General features: G+C 51.2%; 1 protein-coding gene across 15 annotated transcripts in view; it reads right to left on the reverse strand.

Annotated features, from left to right (window-relative positions):
• Positions 1 to 221: 221 nt before the first annotated feature.
• TPM3 (tropomyosin 3) overlaps positions 222 to 22,373 on the reverse strand; it is a 32,904-nt gene continuing 10,752 nt past the window's right edge. The window contains exons 1-9 of one of the 15 annotated variants that reach the window (XM_065574614.1): positions 21,858 to 22,073; positions 13,343 to 13,476; positions 12,246 to 12,363; positions 11,921 to 11,991; positions 10,408 to 10,483; positions 9,678 to 9,740; positions 9,387 to 9,456; positions 2,749 to 2,864; positions 222 to 1,409 (exon numbers count right to left, since the gene is read on the reverse strand). In XM_065574614.1, the coding sequence (XP_065430686.1) occupies positions 2,785 to 2,864; positions 9,387 to 9,456; positions 9,678 to 9,740; positions 10,408 to 10,483; positions 11,921 to 11,991; positions 12,246 to 12,363; positions 13,343 to 13,476; positions 21,858 to 21,989 (744 nt within the window). In that variant the 5' untranslated portion in view covers positions 21,990 to 22,073 and the 3' untranslated portion in view covers positions 222 to 1,409; positions 2,749 to 2,784. Of the gene's footprint in view, positions 1,410 to 2,748; positions 2,865 to 6,419; positions 6,953 to 7,593; positions 7,673 to 9,386; positions 9,457 to 9,677; positions 9,741 to 10,407; positions 10,484 to 11,019; positions 11,096 to 11,920; positions 11,992 to 12,245; positions 12,364 to 13,342; positions 13,477 to 21,857; positions 22,083 to 22,373 lie in introns of those variants that run through there. The other 14 variants (XM_065574612.1, XM_065574613.1, XM_065574610.1 and 11 more) reach the window with 14 other exon arrangements.

Below are 22,373 nucleotides of genomic sequence, written 5' to 3' on the forward strand. Positions count from 1 at the left end.
TACAGAGCATCAGGCGAGCATCTAGTAGCACCAAGCAGGCTAGTCTTAGCAACTGGCAGAGCCCCACTGGATGTTCTTGTCTGGGGCTGTGGTCAGCTGCAGTTGATGGGAGAAGAACCAGTGAGTGGTTCATGCACATCCCCATCCTTAGAAACATGGAGGCGCCTGTGGGTGTATAGCAGCTTTATTTTAATCAAAGCCCATTATGTCTAAAACCAGCATGGCGGGAATGGTTTTTATTTCAAAAGACAATACAAGACAGTTGTCAATTTTAGTATCAAAACACTTGATATAGGTTGTCCTCTAACTGGCCCCATAAACCACCACAACCAATGAGCCTCTCTCAAGCCTAAGCTACACAATGCAAACCTCACGCAGATCTCACTACTGTGCCTCACGAACAGAACCTCAACAATGCACTGCAATGTGGCTTGGACCTGATTCAAGACAATAAGAGCACTCCTGGGTAACGGGGGGACTGAAGGGATCCCCTCAGTGTAAGCAAAGCTCTTCACACAAGAGGCAGTTTTATACATGAGCTGTTACAATTGATCAGCAATGAGTGATAAAGCTCAGTGCAATAGCACTTCGTGAAGGCAGATTCAAACCCAGTGGCAGCAATGGGTTAGAGGGGCTGCCTGCTTCTCTAGTCAATGGCCAAAGGGGAGTGACTGGCACACACAGGGCCAAGAGGCCCATGTGACTAATTCTTCCATTCATGAGTGTTCAAAGAGAACAGGTTTGGTCTTTTTAAAAAAAGAAAGCAATCTCCTCTTTGCTCCAACGGCTCTGCCATGCAAGGAGAGAAACTTTAAGGCTGAGAAACTGAAGGCCCTTTTTTGGGCCATCTGCTCCTGCAAGAGTTCCAGTTCTGACAGGATGCATTAGTGCCCAGCAGAAAGGATCCCTGCATTCCTAGCCAGGCAACTCAAACTTAACACCCAGCACCAGAACTGCTCCACCTCCCCCTGGCGGGGGGGCAAAGGGGACCAGAGCTGATGAGCAAAAGAGGTTAATATCAAATTTTAAAGCCAACAGCTTCTTTTAGGTGCCGCTTGTGAGCCCCAGAGTTATTTGGAATGTTTACAATGGTTGCTACAAAAAAGGTAGTTACAAAATGTGTACATCTCACACGTTCTCCAGACATTATTGCATTGTTTGTATTTCCCTTAATGATGCTGTTTAAGGCTCCGCCCAACCTGGTGACCTTTAACCCTGAGGTGACTTGGCAGAAGTTGGTTTGGTTGAATTGGCAAGAGAAGGTAACCCTGGGGGTTAAAGGGCAGCTCATTTGCTGGGTGGGGCAGAGGCGATGGCAGGGATCCTTTACATGTCGTTCAGGTCCAGCAGGGTCTGGTCCAGCATTCTTTGCGTGCAGAGATGCTCCTCTTTGGTGGATTTCAGTTTATCTAGTGGGAGGAAGAGTCAGACAGTTACCAGTCACATAGGTACAGCCCCTGCTGAGACCGGCATTAACTCTTTCCCAGCACACTGCTTTGGTTAGCTCATTAGACTTCAGAGGCAGGGCCAATCGCAGCCACAAGTGTTGTCCCTGGCCTCTGCCTCTTGAAATGCTGGTGCTTCCTGAGCAGCAAGATCTCCAGTCAGTACTTGGCAGGCAGATGTGTCAGACTGAAGCTAGCCTCCCCCAGATCTCCCATTGCTTCAGCATCATGCCTCTTGCATTTCCAGATCTCAAAACCCAGAGAGTGGCTTTGTTTGCCTAATGGTAGCTTGGGGAGACTGCTGCAAACCCCAGCCAAAACATAATGGGCAATTCCTTTCAGCCACAGACTAACTGGACCCCTGCAGGTGGTCAGCCTGGTCAGAAAGGTCATGGGACCACCGGCTAATAGCCAGACTGGACAGCAAGCCTCAGTTCTAAACACACTGCCTCTTCACGGGGGCCGAGAGCTTGAGGAAGGAGAGACTATTCTGTGCATTACTCTGACCTCCAGGACAGTCCAAAGTTGATGCAGTGAGGGGAAGGCAAGGCACCTTGCTAGAGACTCTAGAGACAGCTCTGCCCAAGACACACATGGACCGCAGGATCTACGGGCTTTTCCCCTGAGCGGGCTCTCAAGGGGGATAGTTCCAAGCTTACACAGGCTTTGCCACTACAGCCACAGCCTCCAACTCAGCAAGTCCTTGGACAACAGCAGCTCACTCCCAAGAGGCCTCTCCACACCCCAGGCCACATGGTCTTAACAGTGACTAGGCTTCTCCACAGGCCTTCTGGATGGAGCTTGGGTTTATGAAAGCAGCACAAGTTTGCATTTTGTCTTACAGACCGCAAGGTCAGTGGTTTATTGTCATTAGAAACAGCCATCAATCCATGCAGCAGGCGATCCTACAGACATTCAGCATATAGTAAGTTGGTCAGTCACAGCACTTACAGACATCGGATATTGTCAAAAGCAGCATCTACAGCAACTCATCTAACAGACAGGTCTCCAATGCAGCCAGCCCCCACATCACACTGACTGTTAGAGCCAGAACAGCCCCCAGGGACACTCCCCGCTGCACTGATCGAGTGCGACTGCCCAGAGTGATCAGAATCAGGAGGAATTACAGTCCTGGGGAGGTTTATTCATGGAGAACAGAGGTTACCTTTTGAAAAAAAGTAAGTACATTAGAGGCTAGACTTTAGCTGCCTCATTAAATAGCAGTAATTGCATAAAATCTGCTAATCTGCCAGTCTGTTAAGAATGATCAGATTTCACTGTGGTCCACAGTACTGGTGCTCACAATAAGCTTGTTTAGGGTCATTAGTGGGCCACCTTCTCAGTCACACAGATCATGCAGCGTTAACTTCAGCTCGTTAGCGAGCAGGCGATTTCTCTCAAGCTGGCTGTACAGGCGCTCTGCATCAGCAACAGGAGGATTAGGGGAAACAAGAGGAAGAGAAAAAGAGAAAGGGAAGGTTAGTAGAGTACCAAGATGAGCAAGTCATACAACCTGTCCCTAACATGTGGCATTCTGAGGATCATAAGTCCCAGCTTGTTTTTACAGGCATGGAGACAGAATGAGACCAGCACTGCCGACTTGCTTTTCAGCTCAGAAAGCCTGTGGTAGAAGCCAAGTGTGGCCAGATCAGAAGTCCTATTGAGGGCTTATGGAGGCATAGGAAGGAAGATGGATTGTCCCTGGAAAATGAAGCCTGCAGGGTAATGTGTGTTCTTTATGCCCAGGAACAGGAGAGCCTTTGGATCCACCCTTCTGACTACAGTGCAGCTATGTGACTAGAAACGGATGGGCACTGGGAGTTTCCCCAGCATCCCTCAGAAAGCATGTGGGACAGCAGTCCCTGCCTGTGATGGTCAGTAGGTCATGCTTAGCAGCTCAGGATGGGTTTATAACATGGACACAGGACCAAAAGCCTCATCTGCTTTCAAAGCTAACTGAAGGTCAGAGATGGATTCCAGGCCCCTGCTGCTGAACACAGAGCCAATAGCAGGATGATCAGCCACAGAAGTGCCGAGGGAGACCTGCCAGCCCTGCACCCAGCTGCACCAGAGACGGACGGAAGTCTCAGAGCAAGGGTCTCTGATCTTCTCAAGCAGCAGCCAATTCATGGGAGCCCGCCAACTTTCCAAAACCAGACAAGTGGGCTCCAGCGCCATGTGCTCTCAGAGCAAAACTAACCAAGCTAACCAGACCAGTCCTGTGGGGAGCAAGAGAACCCAGCTTAGGTTACTGGGAAGGGCCTATGCCTAACAGCCTTCACTCACTGCTTTCCTGAGCCCCTCGGATTAAACACCCTCCCACCCCACACACAGGACAGTCATCTTTGACAGCCTGCCTCAAGGGAATCCGGTGCTCTTGGTACTACCTCTTGCTGGGGGAAGGAAGGCTGGAGGGGCCATGGCTTCGTTCAGCTGCACCGTATCATTAAGGTCATACAGGTCTGCACTGGTCAGTAGATGCTGCTAGCCTAGTCCAAGTGTAGGCCCTTAAGATGTGGCCCTTACAAGAGAAGTCAGCAGGCCTGACAACTGCCAGCGCCTCTTAGTCCCACTGAAACCCCTCCCCGAGAATGGAATTCCAAGTCCCTGTCAGTGGGAAGTCAAGCTATCCTCCGCTCACCTCCTGAATCAAGCAACATGCTTCAGGGGGAACCTTCCTAGGGGTTTACAGGTGTTCTCTGCCCTCAAACCTGCTCTATGTTCTAATTAATCTTCAGCCTAATGTTAGGATATCAAGATCATGGAGATGATTTCATGATGGCTCTGGCCTGGACAGCCATTGTGGTGATCCCCAGCAGACGGCAGTAGCACAAGAACCCGCCAGTTTTAGTTAATCGGAGCCTCTGTAGACACCGCACCTGGAACCAATACAGCCAGTTTCCCAAGGACAGGATTTCTGGGGGTGGAGGGGTTTGTGGTGTGCTCTGGTTTTCTAAAGAGCATTCTACAGTGGGCCTCTAATAGCTGAACCTAGAGTGCCGGTCCCAGCACACTGACCCCCCTTTCTTGGAGCAGGATGGGGAGCTAGAACCCGACCATTATTGCTGCTTGCTGGGACCCATTCTGTTCCATTTCAAGGCAGTCTGGGCTCCTGGCAGGCTGCCACTGCAGCCCTTGGTTGGGCAGACTGGTCACCCTGGGGAGGTCTGAGTGCGCCCTGGTGAGCAAAGCATGAATATGTAATGCCAGTGGGAGCGGAACTGCCTGTGGCCTTGAGCAGTGGAGCCAGAGAAGGGTTTTCATGTGACTGTCAGAGCCATCTCCATACTGGGAAGCAGAGGGAGATGAGGAAGGAACCAGAGGGATTTCCCCTCCCCCCCACTTCATTTACTGCCCAGACCCAAGGGAGGAGAATCCAGCAGCTAGACAGTACTTGTTCTTGAGCCCATGATTTCAGCCAGAGACACCCCCCAGCCTTGCAAGGGTGGCCTTGAGGTTCTCAACAGCACTGCAGGAGGCTTTCTAGTCCCTCACACTCTCTGTAGAGAACTACTGAGCCCAGCCCTCATGTTAGCCTGCCTATGCATGTGCCAACCAAGCTGGTTGGACCACAAAGCGTTCACCACCCCAGGTCAGGAATTGCAGCACCCAAGCAGCCATGCCCAACACTCCTTGCAGGTGTTATCTAGCATGACTGGCAGGGAGAGGGCCTGCTGACACCCCAGTCCAGTCCCTGGAGGTTTCAATTTACATTGAAGAGGCAGACCCCCGGGAGCCACTTGGAGCTGCAGATTCCGATACAAGTGGCTGTTTCTTGGCCTCCCAGCCCAAAGTGAGAATGTTTGGTTCAAGGGCAGGAAGCGGGCACTTTTAACCTCATCCCTTCAGGAGTGGCAACATCAGACAAGCAGGGAATGTTTCCAAGGGCAAAGATTTCAGTGTGAGGACTAGTCACTTGTGCTTTGACACTGAGGCGGTTGGAGAGGTGGTAGAGAAGCAAAAGGAGGCATCGTGCAAGTGTCTTGATATGACGCAACATGAAAACTTCAGCATCTTGGAGCTTCTCAAGCCACAATAGCTGCATCCCAACAAGTCAGCATGTAGCCTTGTCAGGGCAGGGACTCTGTTTGCACAGCTCCTTGCAATGGTACCATCCTAACTGGGTGCTGCGGTAATCCAGCTGAATGAACTGGAAGGGGCTACATAGCTGAAGAGTAGAGTGAAGTGAGAGCAGGCTGGGGGCAAGGCTTCTGAACTACAGAAGATCTGGCTCAAGAAGGGTTATGTTTGGAGATTACACCAGGACTTCCAGGACAAAGTGAAAATTTGAGACACAGGAAAGGAGAGAGATTTGGTGAGCCACAGTGGGCAGCAGACGTGATGTCAGCCTGGGTAGTGTTCATAATCCCAAACGTTCTAGTAACTTGTGTAAGTCAAGTGACGTGCCACTATGCAGAATGACTGGTTCCCACCATCAGCTGTGACCCCAGCACTACACTCCAGGGGAAGATCCCACAATCCCCCATATCTGCTGTCGGAGCACTTTGGCCAAGAGGCATGCATGGATTTCCAACATTAGCTTCTACACCCCTCAGCTTGACAGATGGACATTTTGCACTACAGAAGCTGGGATCTTGTCTCCACCCAGACAGAATTCAGTGCAGCCACTGGTACAGCTTTAGCACCTGACCAACCCTGTCCAACTGGAATTCACATGTGCTTTCCTGGGTTTGTTAGCTTTTGCATCCAGCCAGGTGGATCACTGACCAGGGTAAAGCAGACAAGGTGTATGTAGTGACTTTACAGTGAGCCAGGATTTGACTGCATCCCACAGGGGAATGAGATGTGAAAGCCATTAACTACCAAGACCAGGATACAAATGCAGCTTCAGATTTCCTGCTGCAACCCCAAGGAACCATTCAGTCCTTATGGAGCACTCAGCACTTTGTATTGTTTGCAGATATGCAATTCAGACATATGAGCCAAGAACATAGACAACAGCAGAAGGAAGAATTTAGTGCATCAACGTCTATATATTCCACTGACATGGGGCAGTTACATTGGCCTGGAGGCAACACTGAAACGGTTACCGTCAGGCAGCCAGTCTAGAAATCCATTGCTCAGTAGCGCCAGCCATTTCACTCACCCTCAATGTATACATCAAGTTGTTCCTTAGAGTGACATCATGCTCAGGCAATAGCAAGTACAAAAGGAGCTTTATGACTACATGAAATATGCAGATGAGACCCCTCCCCCCACTTTCCTCAGCCCCTGTACCCAGACAGACTGAAAAGGCAGCCCCTCTGAGCACAGCAGTGTCTGGCACAATAGGTCAGACAGAGGAAGCTTTGTTTGAGGGCAAGTGCAGCACAACGGCTCCTGCGTTGGAGTGTTTATTCCCAGGGATGCCCTGCATACAGTCTAACTGGACATGGGCACTGGAATTCAGAGAGTAGCAGAAAGAGCATAAGTGAAGGGTGCAGATGCAGAACAAGCCACCAAGCAGAGAGGCAAATCCAAAGTGGAGTTTGGAATATCAGATTTATCTGTATGAAATAGAGAAGGAGACACTTGTTTTAAGAGGCCCTTAAGGGTTTGTACACCGCAAGCTTGGGTTTATGGCGCTTTCAGATGTTAGATACAAGGATGCTTACTTCTGAGTGCGTATCAGCCCCTTCCTTGGTTAGTGGGTGAGGAAGCAGGCAGAGTCCACAACAAGCCACAAAGCCAGTTATAGTAACACACTAGTTTTGGCTACTTCCAGAGCAGTTTATGGATCTTCTCAATCCCAGGATCATGTATCTGATATTTGACTAATACTAACTACAGCCTCTGCCACACTAGATCTTGCAAAACAAGGGCACATTGTCACTCCTGCAGGAAGCCTTCTCCGGAATAGCTGGGAACTGCATTACTTGGCACAGATTAAATGAATTCACGCCCTTCCCGGTTCATTCCAAGCTAGCCCTGCGTCATACTAGTATTGTACATGCACATCACAATAATCTAACTCAAGAGTTAGTCACAGCATGCTGACAGACACTGCTGCATTAATCTAGAGGCAGAGACCTGCAGGAAATGCTACCAGTCTTCTGGGTAAGTTCTCAGTCACAGCAAACCAAGCAAGTTCTGGCTGTTTAGCCTGCTCAAGCAGAGGCAAACACCACCACAGCCAGCTGATATTTACATGGAAGTCATATCATTGAGGGCGTGGTCCAATTCCTCACTAATTGCTTTGTACTTCAGTTTCTGGGCATAAAGCTCATCTAAAGAGGTTTGGAGGAGAACAAAAAGGAAACAGTAAGAAAGGCAGAGGAATAGTCCAAATACCCCGAGGCAGGAAATGCAGCACGGAATCCAGGAACACGGGGAAATGAAGTTGGAGATAAAAAGCCACGACTCAATGTAGCTAGGAACCCATCTCTCCATTTAGTTTAGAGACAGGACCAGGCTTGGTACAGTTTAATCGAGAAGTGCCTTGCAAGTTACAAATACCAGTTCCTTGAGGAGCAGGGCCAATAACTTCAAAGCAATGCAGCTTAAGATGTGTTGATTCACAAGGGTCACCTGCCTGACTGGATCTGCAGTAACCAATGATGAGAGGTGTAAGCAATGAAGAACCCCCCCCACCACCACCACCCATTTTGTGGGGGAGCTGAACTGGTTTCCCCAGCTAGAGGGCAGAGATCAGCTAAGTGAGTATTTTCATCTCCGTTTCAATATGAAACCCCAAGGTTACCATGCTTAGTGGCTTTAGCCATCTAGTCTACAGATGTAGGGAATTCCCATTACAGAGAGCATGTACAATTAGCAGGAGAAATCCCAGCACGCAAAACACACCTGTGTTATCTAATCAGCTGGAGAAAGCTAGCAGACTACCTGCCTTAATTGGAGGCCTGGAATTCAGTCTTACGAGAGTTTTAGTACTGATCTTGCCAGCTCCACTTAATTCCAAGGGAGGCCTTCCACTGGATAACTGGCTTACCATAAAACATCAGCCACGGAAACAGATCTAGAAAGTACAGCTTAGGTGGCAGTAGTCACTGTACTGACAGCTTCAGTCTAGAAATCATGCTATCTTCGCAAGAGGCAAGCTCTGATGTAGCCAAGAAGCTAGTTAGACCCAAGTCTTGGCCTAGCTTTTGGGAGCTCACAATGGTAATCAGCAGGAGACCGACTGCTTAAGTCACTGGGTGAGGGCAGGCTGAGTTGTTGCCTTCCCCCACCCTTCGAGACAGATGAAGTCTGAACTATGGCTTTCCACGAAGAGGAATGTAAACAGGTTTTAGGGTAGTGCTGAAGACCAGAGAGCCATTCCATGTGCTGGAAGTTGCTGTACTCCATGGTTGGCACCTCCTAAGTAAAGGTTTCATGGGTCTAGTATGAATACTTGCTTGTACCTGGTTATAACATACGCCATGGGTTTCAGCTGCACTAACCTGACAAACATCTTACTGTCCTGTCCCTGCCTACTGAGGTTCTCAGGATGCTGAACAATACCTTTCCCCAACCCCACTCCAGAAATTTCAGACTCGAGAACGAGTTATCCTGACCACACAAATCCATTTTAAGCAACAAAACGCAGGGAAATCCCAGCTGCTTAGCCTGGAGTGGCCAGGTGACACCTGAGTGCCAAGCAGCAATCTAGGAACACGTCACACCAACACTTATTCAGCCTCAGTGCAGAGACTGAGCTGGGTTGTTTAACAGTCGATACCAGGTCCAGAGTGACTCAGCAGCTCTAACTTCAGCTCACACCACTTATCAGCCAGCAGGCTGAACCAGAGCAGGCCATGCCCATGAAGTGGGTAATCGAGAAGAGAAGAGGATTCTGATCAGGGTAGCCTGTCCACTCCCTCCCATAAGCTCCAGCACCACCCATGTCCCATGGCATCTGGGGCAATAGACTCAGTTGGCCCATCTTGAGTGATCTTTGCCACTCCCTAGGTTTTATTTGACATCCCAGTCCCCAAAACGCACCTTCCAAGTCATCAATGGTCTTCTCCAGTTTGGCTACTGATCGTTCAGCAAATTCTGCACGGGTCTCCGCCTAACAGAAAACAGAGCCAATTAATACAGGGCTAGTCTGTGGTGCTTTACTTTGAGACTGATCTAGGAGTCTACCACAGTGAAGTCAAGCTAGCATGGCCAGCCTCAGAATGAGGTGCCCCTGTCCTGGCGTCTGGTGGCCGACAGCCCCTTTCACGATGTTTATCCAAATCCCACACCCCTGGGAACATGCTTTCAGACCCTGGAGAAGTGGCCACTCACTTCTTTGAGTTTGTCTGTCAGGATCTTGATTTCCTCTTCATATTTATCCTCTTTTTGAGAGTACTGTGGAAGAAGCAGAGAGTCAAATCCCAGCACCACTAACTGCCTCCCACAAATAGGTCCTGCAATCTGAGAGTCACTAAGTCCAGACCTCAGCTGCAGAGGGGAGGTTAGTGACTCTCTTGCACCACAACACAGCATTCCTGCCTGCAGATGTTGCACCAAGTGGGCCAACCACAGGGAGGATGGCCCAGCACAGTAATTCACATCATGCTTATCCTCCAGGAGGTGGTTAGGAAACCAGCCCCAGACCATGTGTCGGCCATTAGGCACATGGATGAATAAGTCTGGCAGCCAATGCCTTATACTCATGTTGGATGTGAAGCTTCCCCTCCCCAACCTCGGAACAGCTTAAGACAATGACCACCACTGCACAGATACACCAAGAGACATTGGTCCAACGGGAGATTACCTCACCCACCTTGTCTCTAGAGACAAATGAGTCAGACGGACACTCATGACTACTAGCTCTGCACTTCAAACCATTGGCACGCCCATGTCTGCAGCTCCCAAGGACATGCAGACGGATTCTGCAACAACTCAGCCTCATGCAAAGGCCATTACAAGTGCTACAGACCAGGGAGCATTCCCATCTCACTGGGTGTTCTTTAGCCAGGAGGCCCATGCAGGAGTGCCTGCAGGCTTCTGGCCCTTCGCAAGGCAGCCCTACCTTCTCAGCCTGAGCCTCAAGAGACTTGAGATTGTTGGTGACATTCTTCAGCTCCTCCTCCAGCTCGGAACATTTACTGTGGACATTTTAAAAAAGGCAGGAGAGAAGGAAAGAAAAGTGGGAGGGAGACAACACAGGAGAGAGGTGAAAAAAGTGAATCCATGTGCAGAGAAGACTGGAGAGCTCTTTAGGAGACAGATCTCACGTGACCACACCAGGTGGGATTTCACTTCCAGGCTGTCAGGAGAGTTTACAGGCAGCTTTGTAGGAAGTGAACACCCACACAGGCACTTCCTAGACACCTATCCTTAGGGCCTTGTACACACTATCGCAAAAGCAAGGCCTTAAAACAGAGCAGCGAGAGCTGGATGCAGATTCATGCTGGACCCAAAGTCTCGCATGTAAAAAACTGAACATTAGTATGCTGTGGGGAGGGAAGCTGTTCTACTGTGGGGCAGCTGCTCAGAGAAAGGGAGGTTTGCCAGTCAGCAGGAGAGAATGGAGCATTCCAGAAGTGAGAAATGAAGGAGAGATGCTATTAAGGAGCAGAGGGCAGGAGTGTGATGAGGAGGCCACAAGACTTGTTTGACACTTTAAGGGAAGGGTTAGTACCTTTTCTTCAGCAACAGCCAGACACTTCACATTCTGGTCCATCAATCGAATCTGCTCATCCAGTTCCCGGCAGCGACTGTTAGGGACGACCACATGATGGCACAAGCCAGGCAAGGGGGGCAAAGTCAAAAGGAGCAGCAACATCACAAACAAAGCCAAGCAAAAAAAGAGGGAAGGGAAGGGGAAAAACACAAAGAAAAGTCATGGTCACGACATGCACGTCTGGGTGGGAAGCACAACTATACTTGCTGTACATGCACACAAGTGACTTTGTTATACAAGGCCTAAAAGACGCAATGGAAAGGCCCTGACTTCCCCCTTAAAGACCAATTAAAGCAGCCACACTTGAGGAAATAAAAGCCCTTGCATTGCATCTCTGTGCATGTTCTGGATAGAAATTAGCCAGCCACTCAGCAATGCTCTGTTCAAGATCAGACTCAGGGGCTGATGTTCTATGGCTCCAGGTGCTGCTTTAATTCCCTGTCCAGGGGGACTTTGCAATTGCAGTAGGTGCATTGTGCATTTGCCTCAGTGTCCCACAGCAATTTCCAGATAAGCTAGTAGACACCAGCTGCTCTAGTGACCAACAAAGCAGTGCTGGTGAAAAGAACTAGACTGAGAGGGATCTTCTGATCCTGCCGGTACAAAGTCACTCCATGCAAAGAGGCTGGGCATCTCCACTACAAGGCAAACACTGATATCCATGCCCCCACATCAAAGACCAAGTGTTCATTTTCTCCTGGTACAAGTGAGAGATCAAGGGAGTAACAGTTCCTTTGGCAGAAGAGCTAAACCTCAGCCCACACTTCAGGCCTTGTTTAACAAGGTTTGGGATGTTTCAGTCAGATTAGTTCCCATGCAGAGGGAGTCATGCTGATGAGGTCCAAGGGAAAATACTCACGACTCTGCAAGCTCAGCCCTCTCCTCAGTGCGCTCCAAGTCTCCTTCAATGATCACCAATTTCCGGGCAACCTGGAGGAGAGAAAGCCATGGATAGTTGATGAGGCAAGAGTTTAGTTCTTGGGGAAGGAGCTCACAATGGACCCTGCTGTCCTGAAGCCCAGCTGGCCAGTTTCCTTACAAGAAAAGGACGGCATGACCTCAGCTGGGTGAAACACCAACTCCTAGTGCTCACTCAGGAAAGCACTTCCCACACCAGGATCCATTAGGAGAGCTACCTCACATCTGGGTGAAGCCAAGTGTGGCAAGATAGCTCAGAGCCTCACCTCCTCATACTTCCGGTCAGCCTCTTCTGCAATGTGCTTGGCCTCCTTGAGCTGGATCTCCTGCAGTTCCATCTTCTCTTCATCCTTCAGGGCTCTGTTTTCAATCACTTTCATGCCTCTGCCCAAGACAAGAGGAAGAAGTGAGGTGATGCACACAACTGTGACCTGGAACTGGCATGTTACACACTACAGTGCCTTTATGAAAGTCTGTTCTTGACGCAGGGCTGACAGCAACCAGGGGTTTATACCTAATCTATGCATTAGGGGTCACAAGGAAGTTTACCCTCATCCAGCAATGTTGCAGTTCAGTCTAGCATGGACTCCGACTAGGACATCTCTGGAGAGTGGCAGGCCATGTCTACACTACCACTTCCGTCAGCAAAGCTGGTCTCAGGGGTGTACAAAATACAACCCCGTAAGCAACAGTTTTGCTGGCATAAATGGCAGAGCTTCTCCTGCTGACAAAACCAGCTCGCCAAGTGGCAGTAGCTATATTGTGTTGATGGGAGAGCTCTCCTGTCAGCAGAGAGGGCTACGCAAGCAACCGTAGAGCAGTGCAGCTGTAAGCTCACTCATGTACACATGGCCTAAAGCCCCCACCCAAGATGTTCATCTCTTTTCCACAGAGGCAAGTGCTAAGGCAAGAGGCTGATCTCCCTTAGTCTGCAGGGAGGACTATTACGTGGGTTAAGCGGTGTCCGTGCTCATGGTTAAATACAGAAACCCATGGGGCCCAAGCAGCAGCAGTCTGAAGCATGACCTGCCAAGAGTAAATCATGAAGACTGGATAAAGCTGGAGGCTGTGACAAGGCAGAGGATGGACACCTGAAAAGACTTCTAAAGGGAAGTCTGACCATCAAACTGGGGAGCTAAGTCTCCTAGACTACATACTTTAGCCCAAGATCCATATACACCTGGTAGGTTCTCAGTGTTTTTGCATTAACCTTCAGGAGAACCTAAGCCATTCCCTCATGACCTGTCCCAGTGCGGTTTTTCCCCCCACCCCTCATGTCTCCACCATGCATCTGCAATATCTGTGTAGAGCCAGAGAGGAGTGGTGTCTGCAGGAAGTCTCCTGTTTCTGTAATGCAGCTCACCTTTCACTCTCATCTGCAGCTTTCTCCGCCTCCTCCAGCTTCTGCAGAGCTGTGGCAAGACGCTCCTGGGCTCGGTCCAACTCCTCCTCTACCAGCTGGATACGGCGATTCAAGGATGCAACTTCTGCCTCAGCCTAGAGAGTTGATCACACCGTGAGCTAGTCTACAGTGGGTCTAGCACTTACAGTAAGGGAGGGCTCCTGGGATCAGTGTCCCATTCCGCCATTGACTGAGATGGAAAAGGAAAGCAGGGCCACATCTTTGACAGGCAGTTTCATGCAGTGAAGCTGTTCCACACAAGTTCCCAGCATACCACAAAGAACTGGGATTTCAGTTCAAGCAGACTTGTGACAGGTACCTGCCCAACTAACCTCTGCTTGCACAGCTATTCGCTCTGCCAGAGGGTTTCCAGTTACCCAGAACGGTGTGAGGCCAACACTCCTCCCTCTATCCTCAACAGCAGCCTAGCATTCCATGACGGCTGCAGCCAGCGGCTTTACACAGGAGAACTAGTGCCAGTTGAGGGGCTGAGCTGTGACTCAGTGTGGCTGGAGGAAAGTTCCAAGCAAGTCAGCAACTGCAAGTCTATCTGAACCAGCTCTGGAGGGGGCAGCAGCTCTTTGGGATCCCGACCATGAGGGGCAGCACCAGACTTCCAGGGCTGATGACGGGGCTTAGGCCAGCCAATGCAGGTCACTGCCAGCCTCCAGAGACATCTCAAACTCTGAACAGCAGCTTGATTTTGCTCAGTAGTTTAGCAGGAATTTGGAGCTAGAAGGGAAGTTCAGGGCTATCCGGTCTCCCAACCAGTTCATTGGGAAGGGAATGCTACAGCTATAGCAACAACGCGGCCTGGAGTTTGAGTCAGCCTCTCAACACGGGCTAGTGAGGAGCACTACAGCTATAAAAGGCTTTAGGCCTGGTCTCCATGTAGGATGTGGGTCAGGCTAGCTCCAGCACTCCCCATGAGAAGTTCCATGCCCCCTGCGCCCGTTGGATTGGCCTAACCCCCACTGTAGAACCTGCTAGGCTGACAGAAGAATTCTTCCATTGACCTGGTTGCTGCCTCGGAGGTGGGTTTACTACAGTGACAGAGGAAACCCTTCCATTGCTAGAGTATCAACAGCTCCTGCACTGCAGCTGGACCACAGTAGCCCTTGCAATCCAAGGCCAGCTGGCCACCCAGGTCTGTGCGGTGAAAAGCCAGCTGGGAGCCTGGGAAAGGGAGTCACTTGAGCTTTTGCTCTGCCAGCAGGGCCATTTGGATCTCCACTCGAATCTAGGCACATTGCTTTGATAGCTGCAACCGTTATCTAGTGCTAGACACGCCCTAGGGGCTGCGGTGACACCGCAGGTAGGTATCCTAGGTACATTACAACCCAGCCCAAGGCTGCAGATTAACCAGTACACTGGCCAATGCCCATTGCTCCCCTCCCCAATCATGGCAGATCTCTACAGCTTATGGATGTCTGCTTGCCATTTAAGGCAGTAATAAGAACCCTCCCCATCTGCCTTGGGCAATCGGATTTCTTCCTAGTAGCATAGAAGTCATGCTGAGAGAAGAGCCACCAAGGAGCTGCAGCTCACTTCAGGGCAGCACGGAGGAGTCTGGCAGGACCTAACCACCACATGTAACAAAGCCGACTTGAGCCTGGGGAAGGAGCAGTGCTGTACCGGCTGAGCAATGGAAAAAAGCTAGGGTTAGAATAGGGCTTCATATATTTGGAGTTAAAGCTCAAGACAAGCCATGCAGCTCTTCTCCTTGGCTGGACCATTACAGAGATGCATAGTGCCCTGATGAGCAGGGGAGAGGCCAGTACCATCCAGCGGCAGAGTGCATCATGGGAAAGGGACCTCCCTAGGTGAGCACTTCCATGCAAGTGCACCCCCAAGCCTCTTCTGTGGAAACCTGCACAACTGATGCCTGAAGAGTGCTGCCCTGGACCAAGCCTGCTGGAGGAGCCAGGGAGCACCTATGGCTCAGGAGAGGAAGGGGATTCAAACTGGAAAGTTCAACCAAAGGAGCTGGCCAAGAAGTGGTCTAGTTGCCATCAGTGCACAGCCTAAGGAAAGTGAGACAGTCAGACCAACAGGAGAGCACGCTCCTCCCCAGCAAGGCCGGAGGAACACCAGAATGGGTAGGATGCGGTCCCCACACCATTGTGGGGGCAGGGAGGGTGGGAAGGGGGGGGAGAGGAGAGAACCTAGCTGTCAGTTTCTGGCTACGTGGTGTTTTAAACTTGACTCAGCCCCGCTGTGGTATGAAGAAGGCTCCTTCACTGCTGTGGAACTGCTTCTCTACCCTCTCCCTCAGCCACCCAGCTGCTGCAAGGGGGCTCCACCTTCTACCCTTCCACCACTCACTTCACTGCAGCTTACCCCAAGCAACAGGGGAGTGAAATTCCTGGCAGCTTTGCAAATGCAAAACCCTGCTTGGTTTTGTTACCTTGTGCAGAAGGGCACACCCAAGGTCACCCTGCACCTGCACAATGAGCCGTAGCTCAGGCAGACAGCTAGCAGTCTGAGGAAGGCAACCCCAAGCCAGCTTGGAACACGGAGCACTTTGCCATCCTCAGCGTATAGGAACTTGCATTTAGAACCTTGTACTAAGCCACCAATCTCCGTAGGACTTCCCGCCAGCAGCACGAGGGCTCCTCACACTAGTAAGGGAATTCTTTAGCTCTGTTCGTGGTAGCCTAAGACCAGAAGACACCACCTGTGCCCAACCCCCAGATCTAGGACTCTACCCAGAGATGTGAATGAACACTATCACAGGGCTGCAACAAGCCATGATGACAGTATACATGTTTCCATGACAACTGCTGGCTTAGCTAGAATATGACCATACTGCAATTACAAAAGAATTCCTTATGAGGCTGCAAAAAGAGCAGAACCAAGACCTGGGCGTGGCCTCATTTTATTGCGCTGCAGTGACTTTCCACTGCTAGATGTAAATTGGAGCCCCTGGACGCCCAGGTAAGCAGTCAGCACTGCAGCCAGGGGGCACCTCCTTAAATTCACACACAAGCTAGGTGTTTGTCTTCTGGGCCTGAAGGTCAACTTCCTCGTTTTAGTCATCCTGCTGTTCAGTTTAGCCCTAGCAAAGCCACTGCATTGATCCTGCTGGAGCAGGCCACAGTGACAGCCAGCAAGACAGAGCATCAGAACCAAGCCCCTCACCTCCCCCACCCATTCATGGGCAGGCCACGCTATATGGATCAGACTCTATCCCTACACTCCCAGGAAAGTCATCAAGCAAGCTGCCTGTTTTCAGACCAGCTCAAGTGTCAGGACTGTCTGACTTGCTCAGAGCCACGGCTGTGCAGGATAAGGCATAAAGAACTTGGAGCCCAATTCTGAGGAGTGCTGGGACCTTCCAACTCCCACTGATTTCAGCTTATTTGGGGATGCAGTTCCAGAGTCTGGTAGCTCAAAGAAAGCAGCCCCTCTACAAGCTGAAGACTGTTTACTCAGTTTGTACTTCAGTCCACTGCAAGTGTCGCTTAGGTGACAGTCTGGACAGTCACTACGCAAGAGGATAAATGGACACAAGTCAGATATCAGGAATGGCAATATACAAAAACCTGTAGGAGAACACCTCAACCTCCCTGGCCACACAATAGCAGATGTAAAGGTAGCCATCTTACAGCAAAAAAACTTCAGGACCAGACTCCAAAGAGAAACTGCTGAGCTCCAGTTCATCTGCAAATTGACACCATCAGATCAGGATTAAACAAAGACTGTGCATGGCTAGCCAACTACAGAAGCAGTTTCTCCTCCCTCGGTGTTCACACCTCAACTGCTAGCAGAGCACCTCACCCTCCCTGATTGAACTAACCTCGTTATCTCCATACTGATTTACACCTGCCTCTCGAGATTTCCATTACTTGCATCTGAAGAAGTGAGGTTCTTACCCACAAAAGCTTATGCTCCCAATACTTCTGTTAGTCTTAAAGGTGCCATGGGACCCTCTGCTGTATTTTATATTAACAGTGAAATTGGTGCAAGCGCTCCTGTTGAGGACATGCACCGCTGACACAAGGAGTGCCGTGTGGACATGGAAAAGTGATGTAATTACTGTGGGGGCTGTATGTCAACCTAAGTTACATCAGCTTCATTTTGTAATGTAAACTTGCCCTAAGACCATGATGTGGTTGCTTCTTCCTGCCTCTGTTCTAGCAATTCCAGAGCAGTGTCCATACCCAACCCTGCCTTGAGTACGTTCAGAACAAGGACTCCAGTATTCGAGAGCACCACGTACTGAACAATTCAGTTTTTCTGACTAAGCCAGTATTTGAGCAGGATGGAAAGTCTGGGAACTTTCCACCGAGTTCCCGGACTGGCAGCGTCACATGTGAGATCACTTCCATTTTCTCAGAACACTTCAGTCAGTTCATGCCAAGAATCACTTACACCTTTTGTGCTTCGAGCACTGAGCAAGCCAACATGAAGGAGCTCTTCCCCCACTTCCCTTTTATGGTTCAGGATGGAGTCAGAGACCAGAGACATGAGAGATGCAAGACTGATAAGACAACCTATCACAGCTCAAGCCCCAAACCATTTCAAGTCAACGCTGTTTCTGAATGACAAGCTAGTGCCTCCAGACTCTCAGGAGATGAGTAAAGGAAAAAAATCTACCAACTGTCTGCTGGCAAATCCTTTCCACAGCTCCAGTTATTTACACTGTCAGCATGTTTAGACTTCCAAGGGAAGTGTGTATTTGAGGAGGTGGGAGAAGGCTGTGTTTATCTTGGGGCAAACTGATTCGGGGCAAGCACGAGGCATTACTTTGTTCCCCAGTGTAGAGTCTCAGGACCCTGCTCAAAGAAAGTTTCAGTGAAAGGGCAACAGAGGTAACCCAGAGAAGCCTATTCATCACTGCACACCAAGGAATCAGTGAAGCAGTGACTGAAACGCAAGGAGCACAAATAAAACTGCAGTATGACAACATTGGATTAGAACCCACCCTTCCTTCCTCAGAAGCTATCCCTTCTGTCATAGATACCGCTGCTATGATTCAGGATATCCCCGAGTTGAATCTCCTTAGATGGAGCCAGAAGAGTTTCCCTGGCCAGGTAAGCTGTGTCCAGAAAGCCACCTGGCTGAGTGATCCATGCCGGCTCCAGTTCAGAGAGAAGAAAGCTAAGGCAAGGAGTTGACTGACACCATTTTGGAGTAGCAGTTTCCAAATAGCTGTGTGCTGAGGTAATGCTGGAATTTATAAAAAACCCAGACTAAGTTTACACAGATGTTCAAACAGGCCCAGACTTCATTTAAGTGTTGCTGTATAGATTGAGTCATGCCAGATAAATTGGTGGATTTCTTAGCCAATCACTACAGCTTCCTGAGAGAAAGTAACCTACCCTAAGTTGCCACAATACCCAACCTGAGTCACTAATGCCTCATGATAAGAGTCAACTGTACAGTGAGCAACAAAAATAATCAGTATTCTAAGTATCCCCTCCGATTAGTGGGAGTGTCCAGTGCAGCACTGCTGTAGACATGGGCAGCCTTTCAGCAAGGAACAGCCTGGAATGTGAACAGGCAGTGCTAACTACACACCTCTTCAAATAACTACACGCCTCTTCAAACAGCCTGGGAGACAAAGGAGGAAGGCAAAAGAGGCTGTCTCAGCAAGGGAAGATTGTAAAAGGAAGGTGGGACCAGATCTCTGGGACTAAGTAGGCTCAAAATCTAAAGGAGATCTTAAAATGCTGCTCTGTAAAAATCTTTACCTCCCCCACAGGAATCTGTCAAGCCTGTCTTCCTAAAGACCTAGTAATTGAGCAAAAAAAATTGACCTACAATCTACACATTCCTATTGCTATCTCTGGATGGGGGAAGTCTACAGCATACAGTACTGGAGGGAATACAACTGCTGCTTGTTACGCAACATGCAAGTTGCACCTGTAGGTCAGCCAGGGGCCATAAGGAGTTTGTGTAGACCTGACACTACATGTCTGACCAGAAGCAAGAATCTGATACCCAGCAGAGGAGAGTTTAGCTACTGGAGGGGTGCGGTCCTGCAGCACAGACGGAGAAGTTGAACACAGAAGTGATTTAAGTGATACAGATTCAGTGGCTGGCACACCCACTTCCTCTGTTTAGGTTTGAAGACCTCTGCCCCTCTCATACTAGTTAGTGAGCCAGGAGTGTTCCAATAACTGTTGGGATTTTGTAAGAAATTTTGCCTAGCCCTACTAGCCAGGCATGGATATTTACAGTTGCTTTTTCTACTAGAGGAGAATTGGGGTGTTCCTTGGCATCTTTACTCTAGCTGGAGTGTCCTCCAGAAAGTTTTAGCAGCCAACACTACTGTTTAGCGCCACTTACCAGCATGCAGATGCCCAGCAGGATGAAAGCATTCAGGATATGGCATTGCTCAAACTGCCAGAGCCCTTCCTCCAAGCTGGTGTCAAACTAGTGCTTCAGTGGAGCTGAACAGATTCTATCTTTCTGCATGTACTAAGGGTTTCCCCATGTAGGTCTGAGGCTGGGTTAGCATAGCTCTTAGCCTACTTGGCTAGAATCCCACCAGTAAGCTACATTTTCTTTGGTGGTTCAGGATCCCTCCCCGCACACCATCCTAGGATTTAGGCAGTGATCAGATTTGCTAAATTAGTATTCGCTTCTGCCATGTTTGGCATACATGCCAATGGTCAGAGAGCTTACCACAAGATGAGCTGGCTTATAAAGGCTACTTCTGGAACTAATTTATCCCCTTGTTATTACTAAAAACAGTAAGGCTTTTATTTTAGCTCTATGCAAAGCTTACTAAGTTAAAAGCCTGCAGGAGCCAGGGTATTAAGCCCCGGAAGTTGGCACAACTAGTATTCAAGCCACTGTTCTGATCTGTTAGAACCAGTCATCTACAGAACCAGTTCGAGGGAGGCTGAACTGGTTTTACCAGTGACAAACCAATCCTTAGCAAAGCCACAATTTCAGCCTGTCAAAGATTACTGGAGCAGCACCACTAGTAAATTACATCTTGAGCAGAGACTAGCCTCTACATCGGCTTTCAGGGCATGCTCACAATAAAGCCAGAGGGCACAGTAACAAAACCAATCTGAAGATTGAGCACCATAGGAGATACTGCTTCCATATGCGCTCACATCCTTGAAATACCCAGCCATGATGCTTTCAGCCCTAGAACAAGCTTCCAACAAGCCTGGAACAGAGCTTTGGCTGCAGCACAGTAAATGGTTTCCCCTTTTTCCAAAGTCAGATCTTTTTCTGACCACAAACTCAGTGCTGGCCTGAGCAGCAGTTATTTCTTGAGCTCCAGTTGCTAAGTGGTGGCTTCAGACTGAAAGCCCCAAACTTCTCCATGAGCCAGCTGTCTACTCCAGGCACACACAGCTTGTAATCCTTTACAGAAACGGGCCAGAAATTCCAAGTCTGCCGCCTCACACTAGTGTCAGAACTGGCAAAGGAGCCTGATGGGGCCACCCCAACAGCTTCAGACTTCAGCCACATCTAACACAATCTTGGCGTGGTCTTTACACGCCCATCAGCATATTATGTAGGTGTTCAGCATTCACAATACAGTCATTGTTGCACTAGAAGTGCTTTAGCACAAACTACTTAGTAGGGAGGGCCCTCTTGGCTAACCAGGAGGCTCCCAGAACCTCCATCCTACAGCAGCATGTACAGCAGTTACAGGAAGGAGAGCACCAGATGCCACCACGCCCAGGAGAGGAAGCAGAGCTCACAACCACCTCACAACCACTCCAACGCGCACGGAGGAAGAGCGATGCCCAGCCCCACATGCTGCACGGACCCCGCACCGACGTTCCCGTTCCCCTCCCCTCCCCGGCCCCCCTACAAGGGATCCCTGCGGGGCTCGCCCAGCACAATGCCCAGGAGAACCCCCGCAGCGTCACCCCACGCCTCACCCACGGGGCCCCCGGGCCCCCCCTTTCCAGGCTCCCAAGCGCACCATCAGCCTGGGCCCAGACCAGGCTGCACACCCGGGAGCGCGGGACACCCCCGCCCGGACCCCGCACACCCGGGAGCACGGGACACCCCCGCCCGGACCCCGCACACCCGGGAGCACGGGACACCCCCGCCCGGACCCCGCACACCCGGGAGCACGGGACACCCCCGCCCGGACCCCGCACACCCGGGAGCACGGGACACCCCCGCCCGGACCCCGCACACCCGGGGGGGGGGGGGGGGGGCGCTTCCTCGCAACCAAACTTGCTGCCTCATTTCCTGAGCAGGGAGCGGAAGAGACGCGGCCCCACCCCGCCGGCCGGGCCGGGGACCCACCCCCGGCTCAGCCCTGCCGAGCCCAGGTGCACCCCGCCGGCCAGGTGACCGCCCCCCCCGCCCGGGGTTCGCCGGCCTGCCCCACACCACCCCGCCGGCCGGCGATCCCCGAGCCCGGCTCCCGCCCCCCCCCCCCCCCGGGGATCCCCGGGCCCAGCCCCCGCCCGCCTAGCGCAGCCCGGCAAGGCCCCTGGCCCGGGCCGCGCGAGCTGCGGCCTAGTCCCGCCCCGGGCCCCGGCGCTACCTGCTCGCGGTTGCGGCGCTCGGCCTCCACCTCGCGCTGCAGGCGGTCCGCCCGCTCCTCCGCATCGTCCGCCTGCTGCTGCAGCACCTGGATCTTGCGCTTCACCGCCTCGATGGTGGTTACCCCGGCCATGGCTCCGCCGCGCGCCCGTCCGCCCGCTCCCGCTCCCGCTCCGACTGCAGCCGCGCGCCCGCCGGCCCCGCCCTGAAATACCGGAACTCGCCCCGCCCCCGCCCGGGAAGTGACGTCCCTTCCGGCCGGGCGCCGCGGGACCCGGATGGAGTCTGCCGGGCCCGCCCGCTCCTGGGTTGCCATGGTTACAAGGCAGCAGATGCGCCGGCAGCTCCGCCCTCCTTCACTCTGTGCGCAGGCCCCACCCCCAAAGCCCCAGCGACCTCTGACCCCCCCAGCCTGAGTTACACCCCAAAGTTACACCCCCAGCGACCTCCGACCCCCCCAGTCTGAGTTACACCCCAAAGTTACACCCCCAAAGCCCCAGCGACCTCCGACCCCCCC

Source organism: Chrysemys picta, chromosome 20, assembly GCF_011386835.1.
Source record: "Chrysemys picta bellii isolate R12L10 chromosome 20, ASM1138683v2, whole genome shotgun sequence".
NCBI classification, from domain to species: Eukaryota; Metazoa; Chordata; order Testudines; family Emydidae; genus Chrysemys; species Chrysemys picta.